Source organism: Kogia breviceps, chromosome 5 (assembly GCF_026419965.1).
Source record: "Kogia breviceps isolate mKogBre1 chromosome 5, mKogBre1 haplotype 1, whole genome shotgun sequence".
Classification (NCBI taxonomy): Eukaryota; Metazoa; Chordata; class Mammalia; order Artiodactyla; family Physeteridae; genus Kogia; species Kogia breviceps.
Window position 1 is genome coordinate 136,314,969 of NC_081314.1, and position 15,335 is coordinate 136,330,303.

The window sequence follows — 15,335 nt, forward strand, 5'->3', positions numbered from 1 at the left end:
CTCTCTGAGCCTTGCCTTCTCCATCTGTACAATGGGGACGTATCGTTCTTTTTTTTTTTTGTGGTACGCGGGCCTCTCACTGTTGTGGCCTCTCCCGTTGCGGAGCACAGGCTCCGGACGCGCAGGCTCAGCGGCCATGGCTCACGGGCCCAGCCGCTCCGCGGCATGTGGGATCTTCCCGGACCGGGGCACGAACCCGTGTCCCCTGCGTCGGCAGGCGTTACTCTCAACCACTGCGCCACCAGGGAAGCCCTATCGTTCTTGCTCAGACTTGATACGACTACTAAATAAGACTATTAATGCTATTAATTATGTAAAAGAAAAACAGGCATGTTAGGAAAGCTCCTTTCTTTCCTCGTTCCCTTCCCTCACTCAAGGCAATCCAATTCATCCAGCTATCCTTCAGGGAGGGGGGAAAAAAAAAAGAAACAGGGATTACCTTGCAAAAGATCAAGGAGTTTCTACAGCGTAAGGTAAAAACAGAGGAAGTGAGCTCAATCATTATTTGTCTCTAAAAAAACAAAAGAGGCTAATTGTATGCTCATAGGAAGAGGAATTTCTCATCATGGAGGTCAAATTTATATTTATTATTTCAGTTTTTCCCTACCCTAAAGATGCCCGTGTATGTCACTGTCAAAAGAGCAGGTTACAAATAGTGCACATAATACGATGCCAAAATGTTCACTGAGGTGATTTCTGAATTGTAAGTAAGGGTACCTTAATTTTCTGCTGTGCTCTTTACCTGAGTTCTCTAAAGCTTGTGCAAGGAGCATGTCCTATGCTTATCACAAATCTCTCAAGTTACACATGTTGAAAGAGTCTACTGAAAAGAATCCGTCTCCTCCCAGCGCTGAAGAATTCACTTCCCTTTACTATGCATATGATCATAAAGAAATCCAAAGCTGCTCTGAAAGGAAATGGAGATGTTCTTTCCAGCGCCCTCCCCCTGCCACATGCTTCTGAGTGTTCGTGGGTTCCTCCGCTGATTTCCGTTCTTCTCAAGAAAACAACCCCAAGTAGCCTCCTACCTTGCAGATCAGCTCCAGGGCGTCCCGGGCCGTGTCCCCTGGCCGGACAACTGTCAGGACTGGCTTATTATTTGGCAGACAGAACCAGGACGGAGTGAAGTACTCGTGGACCCAAATGTCACAGTCCGGGTTGTGCTGGTGCACGCTGGGCAAGACCATTTCTTTCTCCCTCTACGATAAGAAATAAAGTCAGCAGAGCAGCTAGTTAGCCTCTCAAGGTCAAGATTCCCAGGTGGCACACAGGAATCATCCACTCCAATGAAAAGGGCCCAGGGCAGAAGGAGTAGCAGTGGTGAAGGACAGAGAAGCTCCTCTGAGAAAAGAAGAAATTACAGAGAAAGGAGCTTTCCGGAGGTAGGAAAGATGTCTCAGAAAAGAGACAGACCTCGCACCTGATCCACGGCCTCCACGGGTGGGCATTGCATGATTGAGTGGGTTTCAAAATTGGAAGAAAGAAAGAAATGAAAAAAAAAACAAAAAAAGAAGAAAGAAATGGGCTATCCATTCGGTTCAGCTTTATTGCTATGATTTCTTCCGCAAACCCACTTCAAGTGAGAGCTGAGATTCCTCCAGCAAAGCCTATCTACCATGTGAGCTATATGTTTCAAAGGCAACCATGAGGCTCCAAAGCAATTTGTAAAGAAAAGACGATGTTCTAGCATTACCTATGGACAAGCGGCATTATTTTTGTGCTCACATTTCGCATCTGGTGTAACTCTGGGAGAGAGACAGCCTCATTTCCCAGATGAGGTTCAGAGAACTTCAAAGATGAGCTTTCTGGCCTTCTTAGGCTGTTGCCATCACCCCATCCTCTACACCAGCGGGTGCAGCTCCACGTTTCTAAGGGTGGCAGGAGCTGTGTCCTACGTATACACTTCAGCAGCTGGGTTATATCTAAGCCAGCTAAACAGCTAACGCTAAAAACACTCCATAGTTTGATGAAATATTAGGAGCCTAACCTCTCTGAAATGAGCAGAGAAATCATTCCATTAGATTTTAGCAATGTAGAAATAATACTGATGTTCAGTATGTGGTTTACATCCAGGCCACGGACTGGTAAATACATTATCTATAGATTACTGAAAATCTAGTGCTATCAGCAAATTATAAGAAGAAACAAGTTTCCAAACGAAGGCTGAGAAGTAGTAACGTAACTTCCATACGTAAAAAGAACAGATCCCAGAATGGGGAAAATATTTTTGTAAAGGCTACTAAACTAAATTCAATCCAGAAGACAATTTCAGCTTTGCCTTCGAATGGTGTGGCTTTTCATAGATAAACTGAACCCCAGGGAAGGAATTGTCAGAACGCAATCAACTTGCCCAAATCCCATTAACTATAATTGGAACCTTCCCCTTCTGTCCCCACATGCCACCTTAAATAACTGCCCTTAGCACTACATCAGCCCGAGTCTTGCATCTAACCTGCTCTTTAAGAACAAGGCATTCCAGCCAAGGAGGAGGATAAAGGGGTATCTTGGAAAAACAAAAAAGCGACACAGAAATCCAATGGAACAACTTGTGCCGTCTCCAGGATCTGTGTGCCTGGAGAATTAAAAGTGTACTAATAATGGTATATGCAAGATGAATTAGCTCACTTCAGAAATGACTACATGGACATCAAAAACATCTATGCTTGGACTGCACATAAGAACAGCAATTAAATTTCATCAGAAACAGACAGATGCTCAAAGAGAGTGCTATGGATGGGTATCTCCAAGGACAGCAGCTTTCATGTCCACGATGACATAATCCAGGAGTAGTTTAGGTACCAAAGGGAGAAAAGGCCTGTCCACGGCCACTCTTATCCCCACTCCCCCCAACAGCCAGAACTCCCCCACTACTCTCTGATTTTGGAGGCTCAGCTCCATCTAGAACGAGGGGCAAGCCACTGCTTGGCTGCATGGCAACCGAGAGCTGAACTCTGTCATATTGATTCTGAGTCCAGGAACCAGAGGATCATAACCAAGGTCACATTATCAACACCAGAATCCCCCCACTGCCCCCAGCAAAGAGGCTGCTTGTGTCATCATTAGGGTCTTTAAAACGAGGAATGTCCATTTATTTAGAGGCTAAAAAAGTGGCCTAGAAAAAAAAAATCAATATTCTCTATGGGCTTTCAATCAGCAGTTTGAAAGACCCTTTTAAATCCAAGCACAGGGTTAAATCAAGTCTGGGGATCTTTAATCGAATGCTTGTATGCTTGTCTTGGGAGGCAAATGCATTTTTTTTTTTAAAGAACATACTATCAGAACAGTTCTTTGAAATTAATTGAAGCAAAAAAGCAGCATGTGTGGGTAGAGAGGGAGGGCAGTAAGAACTCACTCTTGAGAAGAAAGTTGTACATGAGAGGAATTAACAATGGCATAAAATATCCTGCTACCCAGCACCCCAATTTCCTCTTCTATTCTAGATGGAAACTTCAACATTCAAATGATAATTATTGAAAACGTTATGTCAGCAGGAGAATATTCTTACTGTTATCGAGTTTTCCATTCTTGACCTGTTACATAATTTTAAAGGACCGATCATTTCAGTTTTTAACACCGAGTATACTTAATTTTAGGATCCCAAGGAACCACTGCATTGTGTAATGTTGATGTATTTGTGGTACTTTTAGAAAAGGAACATGTGTTTATTTTTACCTTGCCATCTGGAACAGTGTCATCAAATATTCCCTCTAAAGATTTCTTTACAGCCTCAGTTCCCTCACCGAACACCTGCATACACAAAAGTATCATCTTAGAAAGAAATTTGGGCAAAAGGGCAAATGAAGCATGAGAAGGAGGATGGAAAACAGGCCTGACTGTTAGAAAACATTACAGAAGTGTCAGATACTCTTACATCAAATCCTGAAGTAGGTAAAATAATTTACTAGCTAAAAGACCACGAAAAACATCCTTCTCTCTATAACAGATCACGTCCCACGTCTTGGACAATTTTTAAAAATTGCCTTTAGATCTGGATAATTCATCTAAATTTAAAGAAAATAAACTTGCAAATGCAGTGAACCAGATTCATTCACAGTGAAGAATTTCAGCTACAGCATCACATACCTAATCAGAAATTTATCAGTAATAATTAGTTTACTTTTTACCTCAGAACCCGAGAACATATGTTTATCATTGTATTACCATAACACCAAGGAAAAGTTTCTTATTTAAAAAAGAGAAACTTGTCTATGCTTTGAAATTTAATGAATCCTGCTAACTTAAAGATATGACTAAAATCACATCAGGGTACCAATGCCACTAGGTAGTCAAAACCTAAAATACATGGGAAAATCTCATATATTTGCTCTCAACCGATTGTGTACGGTTGGTACAATATACATGGTTAAGAAAAAGTCTTTGCCCCAATGCAAATGAGATATATAGAAACATACAATTTTTACCCATGTCAAAGTACTAAATTAACAAGTAACTTTTTATTGGTATACTTACGGCTAAGTAAGAGGTTTTTTTAAACTCTTACTGTAAGAGAGAATAACAAGAATTGTTTGTAAGACATTAACATGGTCCTTTGATTGAAAGAAAAAGTTAAAACATTCTCTTGGATTCATTTAAGTTCAGGCATATGTTTCAGCAGGAATCGACTGTAACATAAGTGGGCAACCGTAAAGGAGAAGCACACAAATGAACTAAGGCTTTTTTTAATAGAAGAGAAGTTCAACCCAAACTTCCAGCTGCGAACCCTGACGTATATTTACAGTGTTGGTCTGAGTCACCTGCAATGCCAACTGATGCACACGAAATGCCACCACCACCTCCTGAAACAAGGGGGGAAATGCTGATTGTTAATGCCACCCTTTTGCAGGTTTAATCAAGAGCCATCAAGTCTCTTCTGCGATTTTTCCGATGAAATATTGACTTTCCTCCGAACAGTTTCTTCTTCGGATTTACACAGAAGCAAAACCCCAGGTAGCCAACCTGATGATGCTCTACTCTCCCCAAAGACCAGAGAGCGAACTGCAGACGGCTCAGGCCTTTCCCATCTGCTCATCTGGTCCCCTGCAAGTTCCACCAAGGGTCCAGACACTCCAGGTGGAAACAGTGAGTGTGGTGGTCAGCTAAGGACGTAGTACATCAGCTTTCACGATCGATTTATTTTTTAAATGTCAGTTCTTAAGTAAACTAATGGCTGAACTGGTCGAACAAATAATGAGATCTTTTTTATTGAGTCAGTCAATGGACTTCTCACTTTGCCTACAGGCTCAGAGTGAATAGGTCAAATTGGCAATCCTAGTCATGACCTCAAAATGCTCAGTGCCTCTACAGCTCATGGATTGGACATTCTCCTTCTCCTGAAAGACAAATATCTATGTTCTTCCAGTCCTTAAAATCTGAAGCAGCTCGGGAGCCACTTGTTTTTCAAAGCCAAAGAAGGCAGGTGACAATGACCATGGAAAGAGAGTTTCCCAGAAGTAACTCCAGCAGGAAGGTGGACTTAGCTGGTAAAAAAGTCAAAGTAATGAGGCCAGAGCATTTGGTTATCAGAGGCCCAATGACGCAGCACCCCTAGGTGGTACCATTCAGGATGGACTGAGGTAGGTCCCCCCTTCAAGCCCTGGCACCTGGGTAGTAGAAGGGAGTCACAGTGGTGAGTGAGTGCTCTCGGACTCCTGGTTCCTGATGTAAGTAGGCAGAAGAACTGCCCATTTAATGTCATCCCCCCCAAAGTCAAGGGCAAAGAAACAATCAGATTTCCCTGGAGGCTGCCTTTGATCCAGTGCCAGAGGCAGCTTAAAAGGCTGCTCGGGTGCCCACCTGGCTTCATCATCAAGCCCTGCTTTCCTTCTGAAAACTCAGGAAGAAGTGCACTGTCGGTACGTCTGTAATTACCCAGGGTTTGGAAAGGTTGCTGGGGGGAGACTGGAGCTTGGTGATAGACTAACAGCAGAGTTCAATGTTATGGGTATGCGTTATCTATTTAAAGCATCTAGCACAACTAACTTCTTGGCGTCAGCTAGTTGATGTGACATAACACTCAGTATCAATCAAGGAACAATGCACACACATGCACACCCCAAAGTGAGGTGTCCGTGGAAGCAATCTAGGCTTGCTTTCTCATCCACCCTGGAACCTACCTGATTGATGCTTGGGCGTCCCTGCTTCTTTTTGGAGGTAGTGTCCAGACCCCAAAGAGAAGAAAACCTGCTCCTTCTCTTGCTGGCAGATCTGGACATGGCCTGAGTACGTCTTCTGACTCCAGTTTCACCAGTGCGAGCGGCCACCTAAGGAACGGCAAGAGGGGACATCAGCGAGAGATGTGTCAAGACCACTCACCTGTTCCCCAAGTCCCCCTCTAAGTCCCACGCTCCAAAAGCCCCTTCACCCTCATGTCAGCCAGCCCTGACCCCACCACCCAAAGCATTTCATCCATGACTTACACATACAGGGACTTTGAGGGCCCTTCCTAGGTTCAAAATACAAACGCAAGGTTGGCAAACCCAATCACTTCCTGAAAACGTCAGTAAAAATACGTAAAATAGTAATAGAATGTATGTTAGGTTTCCAAGAATTAGATATCCTTCTAGTCACATTCCTGAACTCCAGCATCAAGTTATACTAACCATACTTTCTTGAGGTTCTCTCCAAATGGTACAGAGGTGTTTCTTCACTCTAACAGCTTAATGATGGCTGAGTGTCAGCAAAAATAGTGAAGACAGCACATTTTGGTTCCTGTGATTCCATATTGAATCTAAATTTACCAATCTCTTCTATTTAGTTTTCTCAGAATTACATAAAGTCACTCTCCTTATTAGGCAAGTGATAGCTGTCCCCCAATATCAATGTCCTTCTGCCTTGGTCAGAGAGACCCCAAATATAGCTGAGCATCTGGCTGCCCGAAGTGGGCTTATTTTCCTTGCAGCAGGGCATGGGCTTGTGATGAAGTTCTGGTCAAGGGGAAGTAGAAGGGTTACACTAAGTCCCCTATATATGAACCTTCAAGTTGCAAACTTTCAAAGATGTGAACGTGCATCTGGTTCCAGCGAGGAGCCAGAACCTGTGTCATCAACGTCAGGCGTGAGTGACATTGCAGCCTGCCCTCCGTCTCCTATTGCTGACGACCCTTCAGCTCGACCATCTCCCACCTCCCCTGCCTCCTCCAGTCAGTAACTCTTCTTGCCTGTGCACTCGATGCCAGCCCCTGGATGCCAGATGTTGGACCGTACTGCTGTACTTTTCAAGGTACTGTACTGTAAGATTACAAATGTTTTATTTTTTGTGTATTATTTGTGTCAAAAGTATTATAAACCTATTACTGTACAGGGCTATACAGCCAATCGTGTTAGTTGGGTACCTAGGCTCACTTTGTCGGACTTCCGAACAAACTGGACTTACGAACGCACTCTTGGAACAGAAGTCGCTTGTATGTAGGGGACTTACTGTATTTGTAATTTCCAGAAATGGTCCTCGAAAGGAGGGAGTTTTCCATTATCCTTCACTTTCCTCCTTCCCCAAAACATGAAAACTACCACTATTAATTTTTTGCTTACATCCTTCCAGACTTTATCTCCAAGCAAATATCTATATAATCTTTTTACACAAATGGGAATGTACTGAACGTATTTGGCAATTCTGTCATTTTCACTTAAAATACGGTATGCATCTTCTATTAAAACAAATTTTAACTTCGGGGGAAAAAAATTGCATTTTTTTTTTTTAAAAGGAAGCTAAACTCTGTTGAGATATTTGCAAGGTGCCAGCAACCCAGACAAAGAGTTCAATATTGCAGAAGGGAACATACCAAATCTAAATCTGCCACTGTGATCGCCACTCAGGCACAGGCAGCATCTCTATAAGGACCTCACAGAGTCTTCCCAGGCAATCCTTCAGGCTTGAACTTTATGCTACAGGTTGTAAGCAAAGTCCCAGGAACTTCAGGGGACTTCTGCTAGGAGGTCTCAGTAGGCCACCCATGGGCTCTCCTTTCAAAAGAGGGCGTGTCAGGAGGTACGGCGAGTTGGACTTGAAACTTCGCTCTTTGTCGCTGGAGGTATATATCTCGGAACCTACTTGTCATAGATTCCCACACGGTCAACTCCCAATGTGATGGCTGACAATTGGCAGCATTCTCAGGGATGAAAACTGTTGGGTAACACAGGGGACCCCCCGCCCCGCCGCAGTCAGCACGTTGGTTACAAGGCACACCCTTCTGGGGTTTTCAGTACTGACAGGGTAAACACCCTGGAAGCCCCATGAGTAGACCGGCAAAGACCGCCCCCACATCTATCAAAACCAGGAATCAAAACAGTTTCTCTACGGGAGTATTAGGGAGGAAGTTTTGGTCCCAAACAAAAAAGAGGAGGGAGCTGAGAGGTCTTGCATTTTCTCAGCTTAGCACATAAGAAAACCCAGATCAGGGTATGTGAAAATGTGGTACTCAAGACAATGGGGGGGAAAGCGCTGCCAGAAGGAGTTCTAACCCTCTATTACACTCAAGGTGTTGTAGGGAACAAAATCAACAAAGGGCACATGTTTATGTTAAATATGTAATCATTTTCTCTTCTCCCTTTTCATCACTTTCTAAGCTAAAGGTAAACAAAGGTTGTAAAAGGAATAAATGATAATGTGCTGACATACACAGACGCTCACATAACTATGTCAATATCAGTTAAGCTTATCGTCACAAAATGATGCTAAGAACCACTGTGTAAATGGTATTAAAGCTAAAAAGTCTAGAAAAATATATATACATGTGGTCTCATATTTATAAATAGATATATATACACATACATGTAGGCAGATACACACACATACCCAAACACACACACACACACACACACACACATCTGTCCCTCAGTATCCACGGGGAATTGGTTCCAGGACTCCCGAAGATACCAAAATCCTCCCATCCTCAAGTTCTTATATAAAATGGCACAGCATTTACATATATCCTACATAACAATCTCCTGTGTACTTTAAATCATCTCTAGATTACTTATAATACCTAATACTACGTAAATCTACGTAAATAGTTGTAAGGACAACATAAATGTTATGTAAATAGTTGGGCAAATTCAAGTTTTGCTTTTTGGAACTTTTTGTAATTTATTTCTTTGAATATTTTCAATCCATGGTTGGTTGAATCCCCAGATGAAGAACCCGTGGAAACAAAGGGTTGACTCTGTGTGTGTGTGTGTGTGTGTGTGTGTGTGTGACAGCACACATCAATATCTGAACTTCTTGTGTTTGCCTGATTGTTTACTTCTTTATTATCATCTCTCCCACAAGAATACAGGCTCCAATAGGACAAGAACTCTGGACCTAATCAGAGGACAGTAACTGACATATGCCGGCACTCACATTTATTTGTTGACTGAATGAATAAATAAACAAACACCGAAAAGCAGAAGCAGAGATCCTACATACCACAGTCACAACAATTAAACAGTAACTCCTTCGTGTATAATTTTAGAAAAACACAGTCCAGAAGAGAAACAAAAACAACCATAAATACTCTCAGTTACCAGCTGACCAGTTAGTTTAGTCTGTTGAACAAATGGACTGTTTATTTAAGGTTCTTACAGTATCTAAACCGTTGGGGGCCTTGTAAACTGCAAAAGTTACTGCTGCTCCCAAGACAATAATGACTCAAAATGAGCAAAGGGATTTAGAAGAAAAGGAAAAAAAAGCTGGGAAGGGCTTCCCGGGCTTCCCTGGTGGCGCAGTGGTTGAGAGTCCGCCTGCCGATGCAGGGGACGCGGGTTCGTGCCCCGGTCCCGGAGGATCCCACGTGCCGCGGGGCGGCTGGGCCCGTGAGCCATGGCCGCCGAGCCTGCGCGTCCGGAGCCTGTGCTCCGCAACGGGAGAGGCCACGGCAGTGAGAGGCCCGTGTACCGCAAAAAAAAAAAAAAAAAAGCTGGTAAAAGAACTGCTGGACAAGAGCTCAAGCGTTTCTCCATGATCTTGGCCCAGACAATGCCTCTCTTTGTGGCCGGAACCTGATTACTCTATCATTCTGCTCATCTGTGCAAACAAGAACAATGATAACCTTCTTTCAAAGAGTACAGCGGGGACCCTTCAGTTAATTACTGAAAATCACTGAGCATGATGGGAAGCCCTCCTGGTGAATGGTACTTAAAGTGGAGCTCAAATCTCCTCCTCTAGCCCTGTTGCCCTCACACCTCCTCCTCCCATGCTCCCCACTTAATAGAAGAAAAAAAAAAAAAAGTCTGGACAAAGGCTAAATTGAAGAATCTTTCAACCCCAAGGAGAAAAAAATTCTCTGGGGTCAAATGACAAGGAGAGAAGCAAAAAATAAGTATCCAATAAATCAGACAGTAAAAATTCCCTGCCCAGGATCAGGATCTTCTATAAAAGACAGCAACAAACAGGAAGAGATACCCAACAGGCTTGCTTAACTTGTTCTGTCTGATTGAAACCTCTCATGGAAAAGAGAAGTTTGCAAGGACATATACACACCCAGAACCATGTCACTGCTGCAGCTAGCAAAAAAAAAAAAAGAAAAAAAAGAACAAAGGGACAGAGCGTGACACATATGGAATTAAATATTCTCCTTCGAAATCACTGACCAAATAAACCTAAAAGAGTTACTAACCCTCCCACCCCCATCGTCTGCTGGTCAGATTTTAATAGCCTGCCCATCAAAAGAAAAGTACATGCAAATCACAGATACTGAGATAGAGGAAATTAGAAGGTCTGGAGATAAATTACGGAAGGGTAATTCAGTGGCTTCTACTTCCCAGTCTCTGAGAGGTTAGCTCCAATGGCTTTGAAGAAAATAATAAAGGCACAGAAGTTTTAGGTAGACAGCAAAATTATTTTCTCCAAAGTCTACCAAGCCCAGGAGAAGGAAAGAGCCTTCTGGATAGCTTGGGATTTAGTATTAATACTGATGCCACATCATGGGTATCAAAGGCTTCCTTAATAAAAATGCTCCCTCAATTTACGACATTCTCACAGTGTGGTAAACAAGAATTTTTATCCCAATATTTTTGCAGAACAGGCAAACTGAGATTTGGCTAAGTTACAAAGTGGTATCCAGGTCTCACAGAAACAGACCGAGAGCCACAAACTGAAAACTGTTTGCCAGATTTACTCATCACAGCACTTTGATCCATCTCTACTAAAAAACAGGGCTTAATAGCTATATGGAGAGGTGGTAGCCAGGGAGACCAAGAGCTGAGCTGTAATTAGTAGAACAAATCAGGATGCCAGTTTTAATAACTCCAGAAATTTGTTTAAGACTTCTTTAAAAATGTAAATCTACCCTAATTATCTGAATGATGACGCTAATCTATTTATAAAGAATACAAACGGCTCTGACTGAATTACAGCTCTGAATTCAATTGAAGGGTACAGCTGACACGGCAAGCCAAGAGCAGCACAGCTAAGGTTCTTCAAGGCGGTTTGTGGAACCTAGGACTTACCATTTAATTTCACAGCAAATGTGCTAAGGTGCAGTACATTTTAAGTGGCTGTTGATTTGGATGGGCTAAAACCATGTTACTCACATAGCAATTTTTGAGAAGAAAGGGGCCCAAAGTACATAAAGCTGTTCGCAATTTAGCAAGTACATGAAATTACAGATTGCAAACATACAACTACACAACCTGCCGCTGTGGAGGTCATATGAAAATTCTCTTCCCCAAGCAACTACATATGTTGGGCTGATAAACACAGAAGGTCATGGCCTTCTTCAAACGCATCAGGTATTTACGGTCACCACAACCATGGTAAAAAAATAAAGTGAAAAGGAAGATTTCCAAAGAGATCTATGTTCAATATATGGTGTATGTGTTTTCACGTGGGCAAGTGAGAGAGAGAAAACACGCATTTACGTATGAGAGAACAAGCTTTCCACTTACCATTTCCATGAGTATGTATTGGGGTTAAAAACATGACACTGCCTAAAAATGACATGAGTTATCCATAAGCACCACATGCAAAGATCTCTTAAGGTGATACCTTTCATATTCTTTGCCCAATAATTAAGGGCCCATCAAGAGAGGCTTAAGTCATAAGTGTCAGAATAGATTCAAGTGAAGATTTGCATCCGTGACTGAGGAAGGACATATCAGACATCCACACAGAGCAGTAAACCAGAAAACTACTTCAGAGGCTCTTGTCAAGTCGGGCTCAGGATTAATAGTCAAGATGAATATTTTTCTTTTTTGGATTTTTTTTTTTTGTGTGTGGTACGCGGGCCTCTCACTGTTGTGGCCTCTCCCGTTGCGGAGCACAGGCTCCGGACGCGCAGGCTCAGCGGCCACGGCTCACGGGCCCAGCCGCTCCGCGGCACGTGGGATCTTCCCGGACTGGGGCACGAACCCGCGTCCCCTGCACCGGCAGGCGGACTCCCAACCACTGCGCCACCAGGGAAGCCCCCAAGATGAATATTTTTCAAAAATACATTAGCTTCTACTCACCAGCGCATGAAAAGATGATACAGAAAAGATGCCAAGGCGGCCCATGGCCACTTTCGTTGGACGGCTCGCAAAGGCAAGCAGCCTTTTAGGGTTAGGCAGCTCCCCACCTTGGAGGCTGGCTAAATAACAGCGGTAGCGAAACAGGTCCATCTGGAACTGTTCAAGATTCTGCTCCCAAACAAAGATCTACAGTGGTGAAAATACGGGAAAAGAATGGGGAGAAAGAGGGAAAACAAATGTTAATTTTATCCCACGCAAATCTTACAAATTTCTGTTATGAAGGTATTAATTTTAGTCCTAAGGGGTAAATACCAGATACCCTAAATTTCTTAGGTAATAGGTCAAGTATTATTGTTTCCATAGCTTACATGCTTTTCTGCAAACATCTACAGCCATAAATTCAGTATGATGAATAGAAGAGCTATCCTTAGTTTCTCTCTTCCCTCCCATCAAAGATTTCACATTTGTGGCCGTGATAGGTCCATTAGCTCCAGGCTCTGGACCACAAACCCAAGGGAGAAGGTGTAAAAAAAAAAATGGAGGATTTCCAGCACTGGAGAATTATATGACTTACCAAGAGGTGGCTTTTCCTAGGAAGACAGAGAAGAAGAAAAGCGAGGTGATTTCAAAATCAGAGGCAAATAGGCCAAGAGCTTTGGGGAAGAGGTGGGTGGTAGAGAGTACAGGGCGGGACAGTGGAAAACTAGATGGTGTAGACCCAGACTCTGGAATACATAGTTCCAACCAGAGGATATATCCAAGATAGTTCCACATTTTTCAAAATGGCCAAATAATACCTAGCTCCTGAGGCTGATGTGATGGTTGAATAAGATAATGAAAGAGTAAGAGTGGGACCAGGGTCTGACATATAGTGAAGGCTCAGAGATGTTAGCTATGATGTGGATATTGATTAATGGTCGACATCTACCTTTTTACTTCAACTTAAAATATAGTGTTAGTGTAAACACACATCCATAGCACTATTCACACGGTCAAATAATGGAAACAGCCCAAACGTCTATCAACAGAAGAATGGGTAAACGAATTGTGGTGTATGAATACAGTGGAATAATATTCAGCCATAAAAGGAATGAAGTATACATACTGAAATGTGGACCAATCTCTAAAACATTATGCTAACTGAAAGACGTCAGACACAAAAGGTCACATATTATGCGAGTACATTTGTATGAAACATCCGAAATTGGTAAATCCATAGAGACAGAATGCCAGGGCAGAGGGGAGCTACAGCTTAAATGGTATGGGTTTCCTTTTGAGGTAGGTGACAATGTTTTGGAACTAGACAGAGGTTGTGGTTACTCAACACTGTAAATGTACTAAATGCCACTGAACTGTATGCTTTAAAGTGGTTAATTTTGTGTTATGTGAATTTTACCTCTGTTTAAAAAAAAAAAATAACAGTACCGGGTAACAGAGGGAAAGAAGAGACAGCGAGAAATACGAAAGATCACATGCTGCTCAATTATTTAAATAGTATTTATTCACATAATTATTTCCCAACATATCAGGCAAAGTTTCAAAGTGTTACTAGGTGGCTATCACTGACTTTAAACCAACTAAATTGAAGGCAAAAATGTCCTCTCTTATCTCACGAAATCTTTCCTTTTCAGCATGAAAGATACTTGTGCACATATACAGCAATTATACATATATTTTTAAAACACACTCTACCTTTCCCCTAAATTTAGAAGTCTAAATTTATTGAGGAGCCAAGAATGAATCCCCATCACAGTTAAGCACCAAGTTAACCTGAGAACGTGGGGAATGAAATTGCAGACTTTCCAGTTACACAGATCCCCCAAGAACAGCATGCCATTGGTGGGAGCGGGTGGGCGCTCGGCTATTAGATGTCTGTCTTGCATTCAATTTAATATTGTTCTCTTTAGTTCATAACAATCAACTGTGAACAACGGGTGAGGAAAACTGACAGTCACAATAAAGAATTTAGCAGTCAGGACGACAGGCTGACAGTGAGAACCGATAATGCTTCTAGATTCCAAGGCAGCAGAAAAACTTTCAAGACCTAAGGATTTTGCCCACGTCTAAACACGGAAGAACAATTACCTGATCTAATATAGTTTTCTTCTTCTTTGAGTCAGTGACTGAAGACAGCTGCATTTCGCCCATTTTCTTCATCTTTTCATCCATATCAATCTTCTGTTCCAGCTTTTTTATTTCCGACTTCAGCAGTTGGAGTGTGTCTTCTTTGTGATGGTGCCTCGCGACAGCGGCTGCACACGCAGAATGGATGGCAGTGATCCAGTTCTCCAGCTCCGTCTGGCTGGTGGTCTGCGATGGGGGAGGTGGGGGCCAAGAAGAAACAGCCACCTCTTAGGTTATCATAGACAAACCAGTGCATTTACAGACAAGCCATGGCTGGGAGTCAAGGAGGCAGGTCTAGACACCCCATGAGGAAGGGCTAACCTTTCTGAACTCCTCCTTCAGAGAACACCTAAAAGAAGTTAGTCTTAGGTCAGACACCAACCCCCCCACCCCACCCCCAGCCCCCAACAGCTGATGGGAATGAGGCCACCATGTCTGCTCACCCAATGTACTAACTGAACTCACTTGGTGCCGTGGACTGAACATTTGTGTGTCTCCCCACCCCCAATTCAAACGTTGAAATCATAACCCCCAGAGTGATGGTATTAGGAGATGGGGACTTGGAGAGGTAATTAGGTCATGAGGGTGGAGCCTTCATAGAGGGGATTAGTGCCCTTCTAAGAAAGAGGCCAAAGAGCCAGCTAGCTCCCTTCAACCATGCGAGGACACAACAAGAAGACAGCCATCTATGGATCACAGAATGGGCCTGACCAGAACCCAACCATGCTTCCACCCTGATCTCAGACTTCCAGCCTCCAGAATGTTTGTAAGCCACCCAGTCTACAGTAG

The 15,335-nt window shown here is 42.9% G+C and overlaps 1 protein-coding gene across 5 annotated transcripts in view; it reads right to left on the bottom strand.

The window, feature by feature from the left end:
* TIAM1 (TIAM Rac1 associated GEF 1) overlaps window positions 1-15,335 on the bottom strand; it is a 418,422-nt gene that overhangs the window by 85,752 nt on the left and 317,335 nt on the right. For all 5 annotated transcript variants that reach the window (XM_067034989.1, XM_067034986.1, XM_059065645.2 and 2 more), the window contains 5 exons: window positions 14,508-14,732; window positions 12,423-12,608; window positions 6,114-6,260; window positions 3,673-3,747; window positions 1,029-1,199 (listed from right to left, as the gene is read on the bottom strand). In XM_067034989.1, coding sequence (XP_066891090.1) covers window positions 1,029-1,199; window positions 3,673-3,747; window positions 6,114-6,260; window positions 12,423-12,608; window positions 14,508-14,732 — 804 coding nt within the window. The remainder of the gene's footprint in view (window positions 1-1,028; window positions 1,200-3,672; window positions 3,748-6,113; window positions 6,261-12,422; window positions 12,609-14,507; window positions 14,733-15,335) is intronic.